The 23,121-nt window shown below is 40.3% G+C and overlaps 1 protein-coding gene across 1 annotated transcript in view; it reads right to left on the bottom strand.

Annotated features, from left to right (window-relative positions):
- Positions 1 to 21,623, bottom strand: part of LOC109987945 (pro-neuregulin-3, membrane-bound isoform) — a 361,472-nt gene extending 339,849 nt beyond the window's left edge. Inside the window, exon 1 of the mRNA XM_020639228.2 lies at positions 16,276 to 21,623. Within this exon, the coding sequence (XP_020494884.2) occupies positions 16,276 to 16,999 (724 nt within the window). The 5' untranslated portion in view covers positions 17,000 to 21,623. The remainder of the gene's footprint in view (positions 1 to 16,275) is intronic.
- Between the last annotated feature and the right edge of the window lie 1,498 nt (positions 21,624 to 23,121).

Raw genomic sequence — 23,121 nt, 5'->3', positions numbered from 1 at the left:
TATCAACATGTAGGACAGTGAAGTGGCACATGGGGGAAAAACACATGCATGAATTCTGCATCGTCAGATTTGGTTTAGAAGAAGAAAGGGGGAAAACAAATTTGGTCATTGCACACAAAATTTGCTCTTTGCTCACTGTTGATGTTTTTTTTTTAATATCTGACAGAATCTGTTGCAGAGTTTTCCTTCAAGCAGTGTTTCATTTCTTTTCTCACAAGGCGGATGCCACGTCTTACTTCTTTTGCTGATTCCGAGAATGTAAAATGCATCATTTCCTTCCCTCTAGTGGGCATCTTTTCTGAGAAACACCTACAAGGAAGCGGATGTTTTCAACACAAAGGCTTTCATGTTCTGAGAAAAATATCAAATTGCTAGTGAGTGGCATCAGAAATAAAACACAGAGGTACTCGAGTGAAAAAATATCAAAGATTGCGTGTCTCTCCCTATAGCTTATTTGAGGGGAAAAAAAGTGAGTTTCGTTCAGTCATGGTCAATGAGAGATTTCCTTATGCAGAAAACCATAAGGAAGTGGGAATTAGCTACACTCCACAACCAGCAATCTTCGCCCATTACTTCATTCAACATCCTCTCTTGCCCGACCAGCAGTTCACACCCTGATTAGGATGAGTGACTTGTGTCGAGATAATTATCATCCAATCTAATTGGAGCCGAGTTGACGCCTCACATGTGGTTTATTATTTGAAGTGAGAGGCCGACTCCGTGTCCCTGTGTTCCTTACTGACAGCTCCTGCCTGTCCATCTTCACTCCAGTCAGGGCGCAGAGCCAGGAGTGTGACGCCCCAGCTGTCTCAGAGTGGGAGGGCGAGTGTACATGTGTATATGTGCATGTGTTGCAGTTAGTGTGCTTGTGATTTGTGAAAGCGAGAGAACAGAAGAGGGAGAGAAAGAGAGAGAGACAGTGGGAGAGAGAGAGAGAGAGAGCGGGCGTTGGACATCAGTCACTGCTGACAAGTGGCAGATGGAGTGTTGACAGCTCATGAGCCTGACATGTTATTCTCCTCAGGACTCAGGCATATCTGAACTAGACGCTTCAACAGAATAAAAACAGTCATATTTCTATATCCAAATAAATAAAAAAAAGTTACACGTTTTTGCAGCTAACCATTTGAGCCTTGCATCACTTCAGGAAGAGCACCAAAGACACTCACTAGTTTACTCACATACAATACATGCACACGGGTGCACAAAACAGGCTTAACAGACTCATAATCTGTAAAGCAAAAATAAAGACATCCATCACTTCTAGCATTGCTTTATTCCATGTCAGTTAGCAGCTTATTCAAGTAACAAAATAAGTAAGCAGCCTACCTTCAGAACCTGATAATATTGAAGAAAAATTAATACATTGTTAGTGCATTGTTCTCCTAGGTGGGCAGGATTACTCACATATGGACCAGTATGCCTTTAACTGGCTAACAGAATTAGTATTGCAATCAGTTTAACTTATGAAACGATCTATTTTACTTTACATACCTAAACAACAACATATGCATTGGTTCTTCCAGACATATTGTTCCTAAATTGTGGAGACAAACTTAAAAAAAAAAAAACTGCTGACTCATGCTAGTCTGGTCTTTCTGCTCTTATCTACCTTAATTAACAGTCAATTCGCTCTTAGCTTTATTCCTCTCCTGCCAAGTTTCGGTTTGTGGTTTGTGATGCATTTATGGCCACATTCTTCACTCGAACATCAAAACTTTTATCTTTTCTATTGAAGAGGAGCAATCGGCATGTGCAACGAGAGTTGATGGAGGCCCAGAGCCCAAGACTGGAAAAATGTAGAATATTTTAAAGCTACATTTCTATTGCAGATTATACATTTAACTGAATAACTACAAACTATTTATCTTGTCCTTTTAAAATGCTATGTGTAGCCTATATTTAAAACTAATTACAAAAAATCCTATTCAGTCAAGGTCTGTTATTCTCCTTTTGGGGAGTGGTTGGGCGGCACCCTAATGCGCTCTATTGACCAGTTGCCATTGTTCGAGGTAATATTCACCCTCTGAGTATGGATGGAATCAAACCGTTAAGCCTCATAAACGGTCATTATCGGATTCTTGCACTCTCTACATCGCTGTCGCACATCATCTTTCCCAGTCCTTTGTCTTCATTTACTCTTTCACGTATAGAAACGCATACCTACTTTAACAGTTCTCTGAGGATTCCCATGTGCGGAGGATGTGTTTTGATATCAGGACATACAGACTGGGACGACTAGTGATTGTTTGACCTTAACAGCAAAAAGGAACCTAATAACAAGCTGACTCAATAATGGCTTAATTCTTGAGTAGAAACCACTTGAGTAACACCACTACCAATTTCTTAAGCAGCAGATCTGTTACGCATGCTTAAAATGGCTGAGCTGATCCTCCCAATAAGAACACATACATGATTACAATAACTGTTAAGACTCAACATAATTTGTAATTGGAAACTTACAATTGAAAAATGGAAAGATGTTAGTAATGAACTGGTTTTAGTCAGCTGCTCTGACATAAAAATATGAACCATGTAGATCAGAGATCGCAGATGTGTTTTTTTCCCCAGCATGAATGGCCATCTGGTATTACAAACAAAAGCCCTTATCTGACAGTGTGGTTTCAACAGGGTAGGTAAGGTCACTTTTGTGTGTCACAGATGCACCCGGTGATATTAATCCTGTCTGGATCTGCCATGTCTGACTTCAACACACCAACGCAGTGCAAATTATTGAGAAATAACGGCTTTTAATCAGTGCAACAAATAATAATCTGTATGTATGTCATGATGTTAATTAAAGGACCTGGTTTTTATAGTCTCATAAAGCTTTTATTGTATTAATTCTAATATGAGGTTGAAACGAATGCAGGTTATTCTGTTAGATAGTCAGACCAATGTTGGTATGCTAACTAGCTAGTTACCATGACAAGCAGCAGATTTTAAACCCTTATCCTAATAGAAGTGCCACTGCTGACGCTGCTGGCAATTTAGCAGCTAACGAGCAAACCATATTGTACGTAACTGCCCTCGCCACCTCGCATACAGCTGACACCGCTAACCCCCTGAGCCCATTTCTATAAACAGCATCAGAACCAAGCCATCCATCACCAGCCAACAAATCAACTCCAGCTGGGTGTAATGTAAATGTAAATGAACTGAGTGGGCAGAGAGGGGAAGATGGAGGGAGAGTGAAGGGAGTTACTGTTGCTAGATGGATGACAAAGGCTGATTGCCCTTTTTCCCCCTTCCATCTTACCTCATTGAAAGGTTTCCTCAGCTTATTCTACTTCTGCCCCCACAATGCATTTTCTGTCTCCCTTTATTCCTTTTTTTTGCTTTCCTCTCTCACTAACATTGTTTCTCTCTACTCTCAATCCCACCTACCTCTCTCTCTTTCTGCTTATCCTCCTTCTTAGCCTGTAGCATGGTCTTACAATGTGCTTCTTTTTTTTTTTTTCATTTTACTTAAATCTCCCTTTGTCCCACAAATTTGTGAGTCACACAGCCTAGAGAAAGAGGGCAACCCAAGTTCACCTGTCACTGGGAGATTTCTGTGTCTTTCCAAAACAAATATGCAGACAGACAATCCACCAGTCGGTAATGGTGGTCACAAGTCTCTCTGAGTCTACTGTCAGGAAGGTCAGAGGTAAAAAGAAAGAGACTGAGCAAGAGTGAGCAGGTCGAGACTGAAAAAAAGACACCAGAACAGAAAGGAGGATTTGAATTTAGGAAAATAAATTTGAACACTTAACATTTATCGGAAGATTTAAGAAATGTGTAACTGAATGACAGAAAATCGTCTTGGTCTAGCTTGTGTAAATTATACAATTTGCAGCTTTTATCTGACTAATGTGATTTTAATAGGCCTTTTGTGTCTAAAGATTTGTTTATTTTGCCTTCAGAAAAATCAGACTAAAAATGGGGGATTTAACTTTGGGCTCAAATGAATCAAAAGGAGAAAAAAACAATAATGACGACTTAATTTTTTTCCACTACCCCAAACAAGAAAACAGGAGGGATGGGTTAAAAACAGAAAAATAGGACATGAGGGAGAAAGCATGACTGCAAGATGCAGCTCCATCCAATTCTACTGATACCAATGAAACATGCACACAAAAACACATGCTCCATGCCAGGCTCCAAAACAGAAATGATGTAACCATCTGCCCCTAGGACAGAGCAGAGAGGACCACCGTCTAGCACATGACACTGAGCTAATGCTTCTCTGTGTGTCCGTGTGTGTGTGAGATTGAGGTGTGTTTTCCATCAAGGTGAAAGTGACCTTCTGGAAGGCTTCCAGTTTCCTCTGGAAACCTCCCGTGTGGTAACATAATACATATTGTGTGGTTTAGCAACTCTGATATCCTGGACAATAAAGCTTCTTCTTTAGGATCACATCATTGCGGCTCCTATTTTGCAGTTACTTAGCATAATAAGATACAGTGCAACTGCAGAACCCCCAAAAAATAAACACAAGCACATTAAATATTTTGTTCACTGAGCTTTGTAACTTTAATCCCTACTCACTGTAGGGTTCCAAAAATAAAACCATCTTTGCTGACACTGAAGTCAAGCATCTCCACTGTCTCCTCTGTGCTTCTGTGTAATATTTCCTCCAGCACTGTCAGCTCCAAGGCCTCCACCAGAAAAGCCAGCTCCACGCAGCCTCCCAGAGAGAAGCTGGCAACAACTTTGAAGCTAAAAATAACCGCAGCAAAATGCAGCGAGCCTGGGATAATCAGAGCCCACGCCCGTATGCAGGCCCGGTGCTCGCAGGGCTGCCTGCTAAACTGCTGAGTGGCAAAAGACCGCGATCACAATCACACCAGGATCAATATCTCTTACAGGGCAGAGGATGGCTGAGGTGGCACAAATAATGTGCATGAAAAATGTGCCACCAGACGCTGACACACCCACATACAAAGAATCATTATCTATTAGTAACCAAGAGGGAGGATCACTTGCTGTTATTGATGTCAAAATTAATGGGCAGGAAAACAGATTTATTAGATCAGCTTGAGCTGCTCTTAAGTCAGCGCCTCATTTCAAAAGATCATTTATACAAACAATAGTGTTACAGCGACTGCCTGGTCAGTGGCTTTAAAGTTTGAATTATTTTCTAAGCATTGAAGTTCTACAGATTTTTGACATACTGCCCCTAGTTTTATGTATTTGCATTTTGTAAAAGCCTCTCCATGTTGTTGTTTCTGTAGACATCTACTTTTCTATTATCAGCTTCAAATGGAATTATAACACAAGAGATTGAAGACACCAAAATATTTCTATTAAAGTCTGTATGTAAGACATGGGTGTAGCCTCAGAGTCTGAAGTATTAACCCAAGCAATGCATCAGTTATTTTGCTGAGAGCAACTGGTCATATTGTGGATAGATCTATGAACAAATGTCATCACATTTTTGTGTCCAACCAGTTAGCTTCCAGACTTCATTAATTCAGCAAGATACTATCCTACCAAAATATAGACTAACAAGCAGGTTATGCTTTCAGACCTAGCAATCTTGTGATTGGCTACCACCAATTGACTTGAAATATTACCAGTGTTGGGTGTTGGAAAGACACATGTAGAAAGTACATTTTTTGGTACGTACATTTGTTTCAATCCAGTTTTGAAAGCCACAAAAATACTCAAGGCTAAATGGATGTACCTTGATTATCATCTTGTCTTAATAGGGCTCAATAAAAAAAACTAGATGGCAAAACTAAAAATTACAAAGAAGAAGCTTCAGAGCAGAAGTACTAAAACCAATGGGTCATGGGTTATTACTTTTTTATGTGCATTTGTGCATTTTCCATTAAAATGACATCAGTCTCAGTCTTTAACCATCCATCTGTTGCATTGCTAACAAAGTAGCATGACAAGTAGTTGTTGCTTCAGTAAGTACTGAAAACTTACATCGAACATGGTGATGAAAAAAAGATAGCTTTGATTCTTAACATGCAACCTTTGAGTGCTGGTACTGGCTACTGCTGGGCATATTACAACTGATAAATTAACGTGTGCTTGCATGGCGCTGTTCTGGTCTTCTGACTATTCAAATTGCATTTTACACTGCATGTCACATTCCCACCACATTCACACTCTGATGGAAGAGGCTGCTATGTAAAGTGCCCAGTATTAACTAATCCCATTCAGACACATTCACACACCGCTGACTAAGCAGTGGGAGCAATTTGGGATTCAGTGTCTTGCCCAACGATACTTTGACATGTGACTGCAGGATCTCAGGATTGAACCCCAACGTTTTGGTTGAGAGAGAACCTATTCTACCACTGAGCCACAGTGGCCTCAATTACAACCACTTCAAATCAATTGGGAGGTTAAGCGTATAAAGCGTTTTTTATATAAGCTCATCAAAATTTATTAGAAATCTCATCCTGAAAAACATCTGTGAGAGGAATATAGCAAAGTCGAAAATTCTACAGCATTTGCTCTATGTAACTGACATCGTCTATATACAAGGGCCTCCGAATTGTAATACAGCACATTTCTTTAGGCACTAATTTAACTTTCCACCAGTGCAAAAGATCCATACTATCTGTTCGAAGCAAATCCAAAGGAAACAGCTGCAATCACTGAACAGAAGGTGATCATTTCACTTTTATCCGTTTTATATTGATAAAAATGCAAATGATCTCTTTGCTGGGAAAGATGACTAACTTTTGAGAGCTCCCTTGTTTACAACCCCTCTTAACGGCACTCCACCTGGTCCAGGCAACATTAGCAGCAGGAGTACCAGTAATATGAATCAGACACGCTGACCTTGAGGACTGGCATAGAGAGACATGAGGAGAGAAAGAGAGAGAGAGAAGAGAGTAAGAGGGGCGAGCGGGGTAGAGGAGGAAAAAATTCAATCATACAGCCCAGCCATTGAATGAAATCACATCTGACTAGAACTGGTTTAGGCCTGAATTGTTAGGCTCCCTGCTAGCTCTGTGTACTCTGAGGTTAAATAATCACTGTCTACGCATTTTATCTTTGCTAATAGCATTGTTTACTGCCAGGTGCCAGCTGCATAATGAGCAGAAGGCAGAGGGAGAGGCTTTTCTACAGACCAATGCTTCACTGGAGAATATTAGATGCTTGAAGCACACAACTGGGAGAGGTCAAACTGTGTCACTTAGCTTAAAGTGGATGATTCAGTTGACAAATTTTGCATGCTTTACAAAAACATTTGTCTGCAAAAGGGATTATTCTAGGGTCCTGAAAAATAATGAACATATTATAAAAATGATGCATGCGCTAGTATACTGGATTTTGCATTTGCAAGTGATGACCAGACAAATTTGTGTTGTTGTGACACATTTACCACATTCATGAAATTTTCCAGACATGACTTTGGTTTTGCTTTTTTTTGTTACTTTAAGCATTGTCATAATGAGGGTTTTACCCTCTGCATACTGTTATGGTGAGATCCTGCCTTTGAAGTTTTACTAAATCTTGTGATATTTAAGTGCAATGCATTCTCTCAAGCTCAAGTGGGCTATCTGGCAATTCTGGTAATTGTCAGATCGGCCCATCCCCAACTTATAGACTCCATGTCTACAAGGTAATCCACCTACATGAGTGTTTTGTTTTTGGTTCAGTACCCTAAAACGTCAGATAATTGTTTGGGAAATTACTGACATGAATATTTTCTGATCTACCACTGTCTGTTTGTTTGTTTTCAGTTGCTTGCTTAAACTAATGGGGTAATGCAGGAGATGATAGTGGTCTTGTTTACATTGAATAATATAGCTAACTCAATACAGCTGTTTGCTTGAAAGAGAGGAGAGGGTTGTCAAAGACAGACACTTTGCAGGCCATTGTAACCTCAACATGGTTGTTGTAGTGCGTCAAGCTTCTTTGGTCTGAGTCAAATTTGCAAGGCAACAAGAATTTGCTTGGCAGAAAAGAAAGTAAGCATTTGAAAAAAAAAAAACAACAACCACCGTTGTCTTTTTTTTCCTGGTGCATGCCATGGTCAAGTTGCTTAGTTAGAGTATCCTTCCCCATTTATCACAGCCCACACTCCTTCCTCTGATAAAACTACAGAGTAGCAAGCTGCAACGCTAGCTGCTGGCTATGGTTAAACTCACAACAGTCTGATATTTATTTGCTTACTTGTGTTAAACGGTTTGCTGCTGTAGGCTGGCTGACAGATTTAATAAGAGAGAAAGCCAGAGGTGGCCTGTGAGAGGGAAGGGGTCCAGAATATTGCCTTTCTTATTTAATAACCAACCAAAAAAATCAATACATGCCTCTTATACAGTATGCTCTCTGATGGGTTTAATAAGATTGGGAACAAAAATGACATGTTTTTTTGGCTTGATTTACATCCGGTTTTATGAAATATTTCTGAGTTAAAGCAAGATGTTTATAGATTAGTTGCTACTACTGAAAACTTTGTATCTAATGATATAAATGATTGCAACACAGACCGATGGAGGAATATCTTGTTAATTATATCATATTACCTCTCAAATGTCTTTGGAATACTAAGTACGGAAAAAAAATCAAGCTCTTTAAAAGCTCTATGCTGAATTCATATAAGGATAGGACCACTCAGTTTTAGTATAATTCCAGTATTTATTAATTTATAAAAAGCATTCCCATGCCTGTGTGTCCAGTGGTGCTTGTAAACATTGGTATCACGTATAACCTCAGCTGCTCTAGTCTTAAGCCGCTCAGTGTTGTGGGCTTGTTAAAGCATCTGCCCTTCCACTGAAACAGTCTCAGCATCAAGCAACAGTAGTCTTTGTCGTTTCCACAAAAAGCCTAATGCCAAATATCCCATCGGCAGTCAGAAGCAAACTCCCGCAGGTAGTTGCCTCCCCTGGAGAGGGAACACAGGGCAGGCGAATCCCATGAAAAAGGAATTACCTTCTCTTACATCTCTACAGCTGCTGCTCTCCCTGCCACTGGTTCCAGTAAAATTGAGCAGGCCTCATCTAATCAAGGAGGCTTAAAGCTGGATTCATTATTAAAAGCTCCTCTGAAGTTATCAGCGGCATTTAACCACTTTGTACTTCATCATGTGGACCAGGCAGAGAGATGTGCTCAGGAGGGGGAGGCAGAAAGAAGAAAAAAAAAAAAGGGGGAAGAAAAATAAATTCAACCTCTGTCGTTTTAAAGCAATTACCTCTGAAAATCTCAGAAAACAACACCTTCCAGCTTCTCAGGTACAATGTTACCCAGCATGGGCGATGAAGACAACCCATGAGCACCTTCATTCATAGAAGAAGTACACATGTACAGGGAATAGCTCAGCGTGGGATAATTTGTCAAAGGGCCATCTTCAATTATTTACAGCCTCCTCTACATATTGAACATGTTTCTCTTTCGCGCCATTAATATTTCATCACTCTCCCCTCTGCAAGACATTTCATCAGAATGAATCAAAGTGACGTTAAGCTTTTTTCTCACAGCATCACCGCCAAATTAAAAATGTAATTGGGGTAGTGACAAGCTTTTGATGCGTTAGTGGTTAGTGGTCAGGCACAGGGGCCTCGACGACTGCATCAGAGATAAACCCACTGAAGTATAGGTTGTGAACTTGAGAATACGCCTGGATCTTGGCTATGAGTTACCTTGGCACTGAAGTGAAGTGGAACGTGAGGGAAGCATGGGCATTTATCATGTAGATGCATGGAATACAGACGCTCGTTTTGATCACAAAACCCTTGAGATGGCTGTGCATTACAGGCCAAGTTCTATTTGGATTCTATTCAAGAAGCCTCTAACTGTGAGTCATTGTTTATTACGGGATTTTAGAACTCATTAGAAGTTGAAAGCTGCAGCATGTGGAAAAATGTGAAGACACTGTGAAAATGGGAAAAACAACAAGTTATTTAGGCTAACAAATACTGGTAGCTTGTTAGAAGAACATGTTAAAATGATATCAAACAAAACTTATCAAGAATTTTGCACCATTGAATAGAATATGCAGCAAACATAATACAAGACAGGGCTTCAGGATTGGATTGTACCTAACATTATTTTCGGTGCTTTAGAAGTGGAGAAAAAACAATCCCGGGCTCAGAAACATTGTCCTTCCAAATCATTAAAAATACATACACTGTATAACTGCATTTTAAAGTTTCACTTGGAATTAAAAAAATCTGTTGGAGACATCCTGGTGCAGTGGTTAGCAATGATGCCTTACAGCGAGGAGGTTCCTGGTTTAAATCTCCATTGGACAGGGCCTCTCTGTGTGGAGTTTGCATGTGTGGGTTCTCTGCGGGTACTCTGGCTTCACCCCACAGTCCAAAGACATGCTTGTCAGGTTAATTGGTGACACCAAATTGAACATATCGCTGGTTGTCTGTCTCTATATGTCAGCCCTGTGATTGACTGGCAAACAGTCAGACAGATACACATATTCTACATAGGAGACCAGTCTTTACTTTATCAAATTCACTAGCTACACTGGGTACAAATTTCATGTTGTATGTGAAAACGGTCCCAGCGAGATAAAAATTAATTACAGCACTGGATGTGTGAAGTGCCCAAAAGAGAATGTCTTTGTATAGGAGCAAAGATTCTGTGCACACCACTGATCTTCAAGTTCAGTGAGAAATAAACTACACTGATGCCCCAAGTCCCAAATATTGAGAAACCGATTAAAAGGGGTGCAGTTGAAAGAAATAGACAAACATCAGAAGAAACAGGGAACAAGGGAATTTTACAAACGAAAAGAAGACATGACTGGTTTTCTTTGATTAGAATGCAGGAGCAATGCACGGCTCAACTTGTTTGAAGTTATGACTGAACAGGATAAGGGTTGTTTTGTACTAATGGCCATGACAGTGTGATTTGTTTTTTTTGCAATGTTTTAAGATATAACATTAAAAAGACAAAGCTCTTCACTGAATGGTGTTAAAATGATCTCAACCTAAGTCTCAATGATGGCTAATAACACTCAGGACAAAGACACAAAGACAAAACTTGCCACAATGGCTGGAGTAAGTAAAATGTCAGCTCTTCCCTTTATTTTGTTCTTGTCCCTACCTTGTATGAAATACAATGAATATAAGAATGTAGTAGTGCCAGAGTGGAAATATGTTCAATTCAAAGTAATAATTTGTTGGTCACATTTCTTCCTCAGAATGCTGTGATTTAGAAGCAATCAGACTTCCAGGATGGTGCATACCTAAGGTAACTGCTTGGTCACAATCAGTGAACATACACACACACACGCACGCACGCACGCACGCACGCACGCACGCACGCACCATTGCATACATTGCAACCCCACAGGGAAAGGTTACTAAGCAGCTCACAGAGAACTAATCCAAGTGCAAAGATTGTGAGCTCTAAAATCTTGTTTGAAACCTAAAATCTGGTTTTAAACCTTAAAATCTCTCCCTATGAGATGATTAGTGCAACAGCAACATGAATGCTGATGCTCTCTCTGCTGGCCAGCGGTGATGACAGTAAATGTTTAGTTAATTTTACTTACTGTGTAAAAAAAAAGGGCTTCCCTGCCTTAGCTTTAAGAACACTGGCTCAGAAAAACATGTGACACATTATTCATCCAGATGCTGAATGTTCCTTTAAGACCAAAGATTTCCCCCAAATTTTTGTTTTCTGCTGATTTTCAGCAATACAGTCATCATAAAGAAACATCTTCTAATTTAAGGCCAAAGCAAACATTACCCAATCCAAAAGTCATCCAACACTTGTTATGCTTGAAACTACATGTTTAGACAACCAGAATATTACTTTTGTAGTCGGTGTATGCCCCTGTGGATACGTTTCTTGTTAGATATTCTGAATGCATTTTGACTTCCCTACAAGTAATGCATAGTGAAGTTTAGTGAATCTGCATGACTCAGCATGAGACGCCATAAACGTTGAGAAAAGATTCAACTTCCCGGCAGTACACTGACATGATAAAAAGAAGCAATAAGCACCACTTTTGTGTGCAGTTGTCACATCAGTGTTGTTAATATATGCGTAAACCATTTCCTCGGGCCTTTAAACGTACCCTTGAGGGATCCCTAAAATATAACTCTGGGAAAACGTTCCCTTAGATATATCACCTCGGCATCATTGAGTGAAAAAAAAAAAACATCCCACCACAGAGCATCTATCAAAACAATCCCTCAGCAGTCAGCCTGCTTTTAGGCACAAGTAAAGTGTGTGTGACTGATAGGTGGGCTAATGTAATTCTGATTCTTCCACAGTCATAGGGATAGGCTGTTAATCTGGATTTAGGTTTCAAGGCCATGATCTGACTGAAACATAGTCCTGCTGAGTGGCTCAGCGTGGAGACAAAGACCCCGCCTTCGCACAAGAACATATTCTGAAGCTTTGACCTGCCAATCATGTTATTATCTACAATCACAGACCGCAATCTTACAACAAAAACAGTCACAGTACTTATTATTCAACAGATCTTTCCGAAAAATGTAGTCATCACTAAGTTAGCTCATCTGGACCTATTTTCAAAGACTGAAAATTCCCTTTTTATGATTCAACAGCATGCTGATGCCCTATTTTAATAACTTTTAATTTTTAATTCCCTGCTTATGCTTGCAACAAAATAAAAATGATGCGTCATCCATCTGTTCCTCTGTGGTGCGTAATATATCCTATGCAGCATTTTAATAAGAAGTTGAAGTCATAAATTATAACATGTCTGAGCACTGACACTGAAACATTTCCATTCTTGTCCTAAATTCCCTTTAATTCTCTAAATGAACTGCATTATTGCTTAAAATGTGTATTTATGAGAGGGGTAACAGACGAGGGCATATATCCCATTTCCAGTTGGCTGGATCCCAGTGGTATTAACGCTGAGGCATCACCTGACATTGTGCCCTGTGGTGCATAGGTCACTTTCCTCCCCATAATGCTATCAGCTCTCCAAGGTCTCTGCTTCTACCGGCTGCTTATGGCAAGGGGATAGCTTTAGAGTTTGTAAGGTCCAGCAGATTAAGATATGTCAATCATGCTTTCAATGTGACATTTGCCAAGAGTAAGATATCTCTACTGTTATATCTTAGTGGAGTATTTGGAACTTGACTTTTTGACAGCTAGACAAGCTCACCAAATGTCACCAAATATCACCAAAACTACACTGAATAAGGGCTATACGAGGAAGAAGTGGGTTTCTAGTTGTATTCTGGGAATAAATGGCGACTAGCAGCACTTTCAACGCTATATTGTGGTGGCCCTCTAGTGGATACATTTCAGAGATTGATCAACTGGAACTCCAAAAGTGCATAGGAAGCATCCAATAAACAAGCTAAACATTCTGCAACATGTGCTGCTAACAGCATGCTAATGCAAAAGATTACGCTCTGTAGAGAGCATTTAATGCACACAGAAGTTTGATGACATCTGCTACAATAGCATGTTGTTTTGCTCCCTGCTGAGAATTGCGCCCATTGCCAATTTATTCTCCATAGCAACAGAGGGTTGAGGATCATTGTTGTTGTACAACCATTTTCTATGAGAAATATGGGTTCTCAGGAACAATGCTTCAGTAATGGAAGCTAATAAGCATCAAAATCTATTTTTTCTTAACAGTGATGGAATTCATAAATATTTTAGATTTACAGACAAAAAAACCAAATACTCAGAATCCTGTAGGCCAGAGCAGACCACCACCAAATTCATCACTATTTTATGACACACAGAGACAGAGGCAGCAACAATAAAGAGTACACAGATGTTCTACTATACTTAAATTAATAGAATTGATCTATTTCTGAGCACAAGCCGACACTTGCAATTCAGTAATGCCAGATATAACACATTCACACATAATGGATAGTTAATGTGAAAACGATGGCCTTTGGAAATCAAAGCAGTACGTGGGTGGTGGAATAGAAGGGGTGGGAGGGTGAAGGGTGTTCAGGATTATCGAACCAGTCGGCTGTTCTGTAGAGGCAGAACTTTCTCAGGCGAGCCGGAAAAGGGGTGACATTTTCCCTTGGATATCTATCACCGAGGCTTAATGGTTTTCATGAGCACTTGCTGGAGAAATGACATTCTTTTTTAAATGGTTAATTAATAAATGAAAGGATAATGATGAATGGCCCTCATTTGGCCCTCATGGTCCTCTTGGTAACAAAGTGGTACACAATTTTCTTCCAACACGTTTCTAATTATCAGCGGGAACACTCCCCAGCTCGGATGTAATCTGGAGGATTTTTTCATTATCATGGTTACAAAAGAGGCAGCTGCACCTTTGCATGGAAGTTGAGATATGGTACAGCAGGAGGAATAGGGTGTTGATCAATTATTTACTTTTTTTGCTCCCATCATGTTATTATCAATAATTTAATAAATGGCTACTATCGTTTCAATCACACATTACAACATGGGATTTGTAAAGGATATCTAACAATACTCAAGCTTAAATGGCATTACACGGCAATTTAGGTCAATGCAGAATAAGTCACAACATATAACAAATGCATTCATCTAATTGGTTTAGACATTTAGTATAAAATGTTGATGCATAATTTAAATGTAATGTTAAATGAAAGTGCTTGAATAGATGTGCATGAGATCCTGTATCACTTCTCATCAAATGCCTGCTGCATTTTGAGCATTTTTTTTTTTTTAAATTGCTGACATGGAATAGCACAAGGTTACAATATACAACCAACTCCAGGCAATCTTTAACTGTCTGCACAGGCCAATACCAGGATCAGAGACACCCACATTACAGGAAGAGAGTAGTCCAGCACATAATGGGACACCATTTTGAAAGCAGTGAGATTTATCATGGAGGAAGCTGTGCATGTGTCTGCCACTGATCACTGCAAGTTAAATCCCTGCGGCACCAATCAATAGCATGTGTGCATAGCATGACTGAAGTCAAGGACAGAGAAAACAGAAGCAGACAAATCTGCATCCATTCAAAAAAAGGATTAGGGCACACCTCATCTGTCCAAATTCCTCTTCGCTCATTTTTGCAGCTGACATGTTGTTGCTTTGTCTTTTATACTCAAACTATTATCAGTCATATTTTTCAATGCTGTTCACTTTAACTCACTTATGGAAGCTTCTTCCACATCAAGGGAACATATACATGCTATCTTCTTCAAATGAAGTGAGAGTGCATGCCAGACAATGAGCTTGGGTTAACAGAAAGATTACTTTCTTCTGTTATTTGTGAGAAAGGCATTAGGTTTTTGTAAAGCAAGCTTTGGTGAAGAAACCTATGTTTGTCCAACTTGCTTCTAAGTAAAATTCTGGGGGCTTTTGTTAGCATGTAAATTGTCAAAGGTTATGAGGATCTTTTACTTAATTGACCAGTAAAATGTCCTGGGGAGGTTCACTAGAAGGAAACAGTTATAACGTAGCCACCAGCTTCTAATTGTATACATAGCATGTAGCATGCACCAGTGAGCATCAATTCAAGGCTAAGTACAATGTGCAGGAGCATTTAAAACAAGGACATTTTACATAGACCCCTCTAGCACCCCAAGGCAAACCTCGACTCTGTTGAGCCAAATGTCAGATTTAGTTTGAAACATTTTATCACTGCAGCAGGTGTGCTCTCAAAGGGGCTCCTTTGCCGTAGTATGAAAAACACCTGCATTAGAAATTATGTTGGTTTTTTATCTTTTATATTCCTTATGTGCAAGTAATGTTTCAACTCAATGTAATTGTACTTTGTCAATGAAGAATTTACTAATCATAGGTCCATTATACCAGTAAAAATGCATTGCTTACACTTTGTACCAATCTTGGCTTCTTAACTATAATTGAAACAAAAACTACCTTCTTAATAAGTCAACATATACCATGAAAACATTGTCATTCAACATTTTTTTTACGTCATTGAAAGGAGACAACTGCATGCTGTGCCCCCTCCACAAAATAATGCACAAAAAGGTAACCGTCCAAAGCAGAAATATTGATAATTGAATATTGCAATAGCTCAGATTACTTTACTGTAACAATCAATGCTATTGATCGCTCGCACAACCCCTTAGCCAACAGGAGTGCCAAATATACTTTATCCAGGGGCTGTCACTGAAAGTCTTATCAGTGTAAGAAATACATAGATGTTCACATATCAGCCATAATGGTAAATAAATAACCAATGGAGAAACCTGTGACACACTTAAGCCAGAAAAAAAAGAAACAACAACTCTTTTCAAGCAATGCAGCTCATACGTACCAAAAAAAAACCTCAAATGTTTTCAAAGAACAAAGACATGTTCTCCATAGATTTTCAAGCCAGGACACTTTTGAAATTCTGCATGTACAAGAATAGGTGGCGAGCCTGTGCTCATATTAGTGACTCACGTGTTTTGCGGTGGGTGTGCGTACGCGTGGAGAGCGTTGTGGAGACTGTCTCAGTGGTAGTATGCTCTGGGGTCCACATCTGTGTTGAGTCATGGAGTACAGTAGGATTCGACGGTGAGGGACTAGATGTTGCCACTCCAATTATGAAGGTTGTTCTTGGAGCTGCAGTGGTCGTAGTAAAACTCGAAGGTCCACGTCCATTACGATTTCCAGGATTCCGAGGGGTTACTTGGCTACCCGAGGCACCGCCTCCTCTTGGGTTCATAGTAGTGGTGGAAGCTGTGAAGCGAGTTCTACCTTTGCCAGCAGTGACAGTTCTAGGTGTAGGGTTCCCGCCATCCACTGTAGGAGTAGTTGTGGTGGTGGTAGTATCCGGACTTTTGGGAATCCCACTTGGCTTAGAGAGGAAGATAGGATCCTGGCCTATTCGATTAGCATCCACGAGGTCTGTTGGCACGTAATCCCGAACTGTACCGACGACAATCCATTTCAGCAACATCAGGCTCAATCCAAGACCAATAAAACCAATAAGTAAGGGGACCACACACAGCCATGTCTGTTGGCGAGGCCAAACTGCACAGCGAAGGGGGCCTTGACCCTGGGCTTGGCCTTCACCGCGGCCTCCAGAAGCCCCTGAACCCTCGGGTTCCTCCAGGATCACTGCCCCGGAAACAGCTGCCCCAGAACACTCGCTCATTCTTCCCTGCCGTCCTTTATGGCTCATTGACAGTTAACCCTGTGATAGGCATCGATAGCAAATGGCGGAAAGGTTCCCAACAATGCCGGACATTGAGAAGAGAGGCAGAGTATAGATGAAGAAATGGATTCAAAAAAGGACCCCACAGTAATCTCTCTCTCTCTCTCAATGGCACATACACAAATAGGTAATCCAAGAAAAGAGAGAAGGGGAGGGGTGCAAGAGATGCATGCAGACACACAGTCACAAACACACAAGCACACACTCAGAGACACCCAGTGAGAAATGGAAGAGCCAGTGTAGACGGATAATCGGCCAATTAGTCCGTGTTTAATCTTGCCCAACTCTTGATGTCCAACTGTAGCAACAGTAAACTTTAAAGAACGTTCACAGCAGGGTAAGCCAGAGGACAAGAAGAAGTTATGCTTCCAACAGGGAGAAAAAGGGACAAAGAGAGAGACAGAAGGAAGATGAGTGGGAAGGAACAGCTTTACATCTGTGCATGTGAGAGATCTGTGGCATCAGTGTTCGGATGCCACTGCAGCAAAAATCCACTGCTATTTCTACTTGACATGCATGTATGCTCCCTCCACGATGGGACAGAATCGTCTAACCATGGAAGTGAAACTTGAGGGGTTGGTCTTCTTGCTACCCCACCCTGTGCCAAGCCAAAAAAAAAAAGAAGATGTTCCACAAAGCAGCCTGTTCCAGTAGCCAAGTCAGCGTCCCTCAGCTCCCAAAATCCATCTCTCTCATGAGTGAAAGAGCAAGATTTTCCGTCTGTCGGACACACTCCTTGGATTATCTGCGATCTCTTTTGCCCATTGCTTTCCAATCAGGCTCCTCTTTTTGGATGTTTTTCATTTATTACTCTTTCAATCCAACCCACTCTGTTTTATTTATGCCTGCTCTGAATTCCAGCAAAGCTAAAAATAAATCCGTAGAATCCAATTAATTATCCAAATCCATTCAAAAAGCTGCACTTCGGATGAGGAGTGAGGGAGAGCAAGAGGGGGAGAAAAAGAATGAGGGGTGTTGTCGCGCAGTGGTATCACAGGGCGGATAAATCTGCAACTGCGACGCGTGATCCCGCTACTTCTCCAGCCGGCTGTGGATCAGATTTCCCCAAGCTGTCCGCTCAGCGCCCTGCTGTCTCAGTGTACTGTCCGTAAATACTGCAGCAAGCACTCAAAAAGCCTCTTCTCATCTGTTTGCAGGGAACATTCCGCCACAGAGGAATCAAATGAGAAGAGAAACCAGATTAGAAGCAGTGAGTGGATGGAAACGATGAAATGCAAAGAGGAAAAAGCAAGAGATGAGAGGAAAAACACAACCAGGAGGCGGCAATGTTTAAAAATATCCCACTGGTTCTCTCTTCTCTCTTTCTGAGTGATGGTTTTTCCTCAGTCCCTGAAAGCCTGCTCTCTTTCCAGTCAGCCTGTGATTTGTTGGTCGGGTTGCTGGGATCCTCTGCTCGTCTTTCCCTCCAGGATGCTTTCTTGGAGATGATTAGAAATGTGCACCCTCGCGCTGGGATGAGAACTTGCAACCGCAGCAGCAAAGGCTCCCTTAACCCCTGTAGAGATGCCACATCCGACGACACAGCTGTCTTTACCTGTGGCAATTGTGATGCAGACGCACACACAGCTGCCTCCCTGAGCTGCTGCCGCTGAGAGACAGAGAACGAATGAGAAGGGGTGGGGGGGGTGGGTGGGGGGTGGAGCAGGCACAGACAGAGCGGAGTGTGCACACTGGAAGAGCAAGGGAACAGAGAGAGAGAGAGAGAGAGAGAGAGAGGGAGGGAGGGAAGAAGGGAGGAGAGAGAGAGAGAGGCTGCACCTGCTAGATGCACCAGTACTGGGAAGCTTGCCCACCTCCGTTAGCAGGGAGGAGAGTGAGTAAAGATGCTGAATGCATACAGAGAGATAGAAAAAAAGAAAAAGAAGGGGGTGTGGAGGTGTGTGTACAGATAAAGATAATGAGAGTAGGAGGGAGGAGATGAAAAGAGAGAGAGAGAGAGAGAGAGAAGGCGCGCGCTGCAGCGGTTGATGAGGCAGTTACTAGCGAGAAGCTTGAGTCCCAGACGGATTAGAGCGGCGGCATAATGCAGAAGCTGTCATTCACTACCTTTTGCCCCGCCCACTGTTCGACATCAGAGAGATTAAAAATAAAAAGGAGGGAGAGAGGGATTATAAAAATCCAAACTCACCGTATGTGTTTTAAATGCAAAATTTGGTATTTATGTGGCCACAATGGAACTTGGTCTGAATGGCCAGAAAACATGCATGAATGTGGTCTTCATTTAAACCACAGCCGTTCAAAAATTTGCTCATACATTCAAAATTTAAATCTTTAATTTAAGCAAATTATAGCCTTCTTTTTGTGTGTGTTCTTTTAGGCTTTTCTTTTATGTCATAATAACTATAAATACAAATTTGGGCTTTAACATGCTTTTTATGAAATCCACCTTGTTCTATTATCCATTTGATATGATGGGATGTATTTCTATGTTTCAAAGTTAAAAGGAGTATTACCTCCTTTCTTTTTATATTCTATATTATTTTCAATATGTATATTTTTTGTCAATTTACAGATTTAAAGTTGATTATTTTGTCCTGAACATTATTGCCCCCAATGAATCCATCTGAATTACACCTACTATGTCTTTACTGTGAGTACGTTTTCAATTACATTTCAGTCTACAGCTATCTTAACAGTGCCATTCAAAAGAGGTCAATATAAAGCTTTCTATGTAATTTTACTATTCAGGAATCTGCACTGTGTAAGGTTGTTGTATTCCAATTGCACTACAAAATGCTGGACTTGGCACAGGACCTGGAATTGCTTGGAATTTCTTAAAGCACCTGAAAAGAGTACTTTAAATGGACAAGTGAGTGAAACAAGCAGTTTACATCTTCAATTTAAAAAAAAAAACTACTTAGAAATACACAACAGCTAAGTTTGAGCTTTGTTCAAGTTATTGTGCTGCAAGCTCTTACACAAATGTGCTGTATTGTGATTTCTGTATCATGGATGTATGTTCTAATCTTCTAGTAAAATACTAATCTAAAGGATGGATTCACACACAATTAATTAAGAAGAGATGTGACTGTCACAGAGACAGAAAATAAAAGTACAAATAGACCCAGAAGTCAAGAGGGAGTAGAGTGAAGACAAAACAGACAGAAGACAAAAGACTAACAACGTTTTGAGTTTCGCATCACTGCTCACTCAGACTGTTATTTTATTAAGTCAGTTTGAATGACTGAGACTCAGTAAATCCAAATCAATTTAACAGGGTTCTAGTCTCTGTACAACAACCTTTAAGCTGTCTGTTGTAAACCCCACGCTCTGCACCCTCTGCCGAGTTGTGACTTTATCTTTTTTTTGTCTCGTGTGATGCTATCAGACACACTTGCGGACACACATAAAGTCAGGCAGATAGCCATCAGCCTGTAGGGAGAGAGCCTTCAATTGGTCCCACGGGGAAACTTGGAGGATGTTGTCGGTTTTACTATCTCTTTCTGTCCTCTGACATGCAAATATATAGCAACTAGAGTCTTTTAAAGCTGCTGTTGTGACACTGTGATGGTTCAAGTGAACCATCAATAATCAAACTGGCGCACAGCCACGAGGACACAAATTAAATGCTGAACTGTCTGCACTGCTTGTTTAAAAAAAAAACAAAAAAAAAACACGATTAGCAGTATCCAAACCAAGAGATATAACCAAAAAAAACCTGATGCTTGTGACTGTTGCAGATTTCCTTGATATCCAATAGATGATGTCTAAACAGGCTATTTTAATTTGGCCAAAACTTGTTTAAGTAAAATGCTTCCTCAAGTACCTGAAGTCGCAAAATAAATTGCTACACCTAAAGAAGAACAGATTAAATACACACTACAACAAAATAACACTGACATGGGTGCCTTTTTTCTGCTCTTAATTACAAGATATCATGCTCTGTGCTGGATTATGGATTAAGCACTTATCCTTACCTACAGTATGGAAAACATGGGCTCAGTGGAATTCAACAGGGTCAGTTTGGCTTTGCACAGCCTTTTCTATTGAATTAGCTTGAATGTAAGGAAGAAAAATATGATTCACATAATGGCATAACTTGGCAACACAAGAGCAATGCAAGCATGGCGCATAATGGTTGTTAGTATGTTAGAATGCAAAATGTAAATATAGAAAAATAGACAACATTTTCAAAGGCCCAATACATTTCTGTTCCATGTACAACCAGTGCCCCCAAAAAAACTAAGACATATATTTTGAACCACATAACGTAGAGACAATTTGCAGATCCAACATGCATCTGCTCATGCATAAATCCTAGGTATCATGTTTCTGTTCGTCTGATAATCCTGCTATCAATTAAATACTGCCGATCACAATAGGGGTTTATATTTAGATGCACAGGTTTATTTTTAAGCTTTTCGCTGTGACTCATGAAAGTATTGTGTCAGCTCTGGTGTTCTCTTTGTCCTTTTGCCATCTGTTGTTTACCATCGGGATGTATAATCCTATCATGTATCGTAAACTAGCTCTATGGTGTTAGATTATGGAGCGCATACGGCCATCACTGTTGTTAGATTTAAAATAAGCAAACAGTTTCAAACCATATTCTGAATTTAAATATGCTGAATGATTGCAGATAAATACGTATTTAAAAAAAAGATGCATTTTTCCTTTCATGTCTCCGATTGAAATATACTTACTATACTATATGCTTCTAACTACAGTCCACTTAGTTACCTTTACTGTGCATTCTCATCATTTTCTGCTTCAGCAGCCACAAAGCTGTATGCTAATGTGACCCGTTAGCTTTTTTTCTTTTTTCTTTTTCATTTTGTAGGTGTCCATCCCAGGAGACATGGCTGCCATTCTACTGGGTGTCAATAACTCATTCATACACCTATTTAGGGATCAATGCAGCTTTTTTTACTGGCACAGAGCATATGTTTATATAATTAGAGTAATCTGACATATAAAGGCCAACAAAATGCTCACAAGCAGCCCTCACTATAACAGCCAAACACCAAATAATGAGGCCTGCACTGTGTTTGATGATCATGGTTTTTACTGCATCAGTTGTCCACATTGCCATGCATCCCAGTCTTTTTTTTTAATTAAAGGGCAAACTATTGTGTTTCCCCCGATCACAAGAATTCAAGAAACAACAAATCCACTCAATTCCGAAAGGTCAAAGATGTAGTTATATGTCCACTGCAATAGTGTGTGCATGGGAGGTGGATCTTAGCTTTTAATCGGTCCCTCAAGGAATTGTTACTCAGTATTGTTCTGCTATAAAATGATTTGTTGTACAATATAATGATCCAGTTCAGACTCAATAATAACCCCCCCCCCCCCCCCCCTCATCAAGCCTTCCTTAGTTACACCTTACTCATTGTTTTCCAATCACACCCTACAACCTCTACAAACAGTATATAGTAAACTGAACTCAGTTTTAGATCAAATGCCCTGTAATGGTTGCACATAATAATGACAAAATATATCAGAGTAAAAACAGTCCCCGGTGAAATATGAGTTCATATTCAACTTCATGACGCCCTCTTAATAAGCAAAGTAAATCTCAGCTCCATTTATTTTCATGCTTAATAGATTCCTCATCCTAGTTTTCTTTCCTGTAAATCTTTCTGTTTTTGAGTGGGAAATGTTTGATGTCCAGTTCAGAAATGGAAATCACAGTGCTAGTGAGAGCTAAGAGTATCTTTGAACAATCACATGTTGTGGTTCTAAATTTGATTTCTGGGATTTTAAGCCTTTTCTCAGCGTGTAGGTTCATGATTATCCTTATTTAGATATGTGATGTATGAGCCTTTGAGCTTTGGTCTGATAGTGACCTTAATACCAGAGCCTATTATAGAAAAGATCTCTTGAAGAAGCAGAGATCATTACTGGACACAAGGTCCCACTTTGACATCAGTGACAATGGAAGCAGACTGGTCTTAGATTAGCACCCTGCTTCTATGTTTTATGCATCGGGGCGTGAGGATTTAGTGTTTTATCTCTGCCTGAATGTCATTCCTCTTGCATTAAAATGGCAGCGGTGTCTTTTGGGTCATGCTGGGTCAAATCCTGGGGGGTTTGGAGAGGAGATCTATGAGCTACATACACATCCC

Source organism: Labrus bergylta, chromosome 10 (genome assembly GCF_963930695.1).
Source record: "Labrus bergylta chromosome 10, fLabBer1.1, whole genome shotgun sequence".
Lineage (NCBI taxonomy): Eukaryota > Metazoa > Chordata > Actinopteri > Labriformes > Labridae > Labrus > Labrus bergylta.
This window is presented reverse-complemented; position numbering and strand designations above follow the sequence as displayed.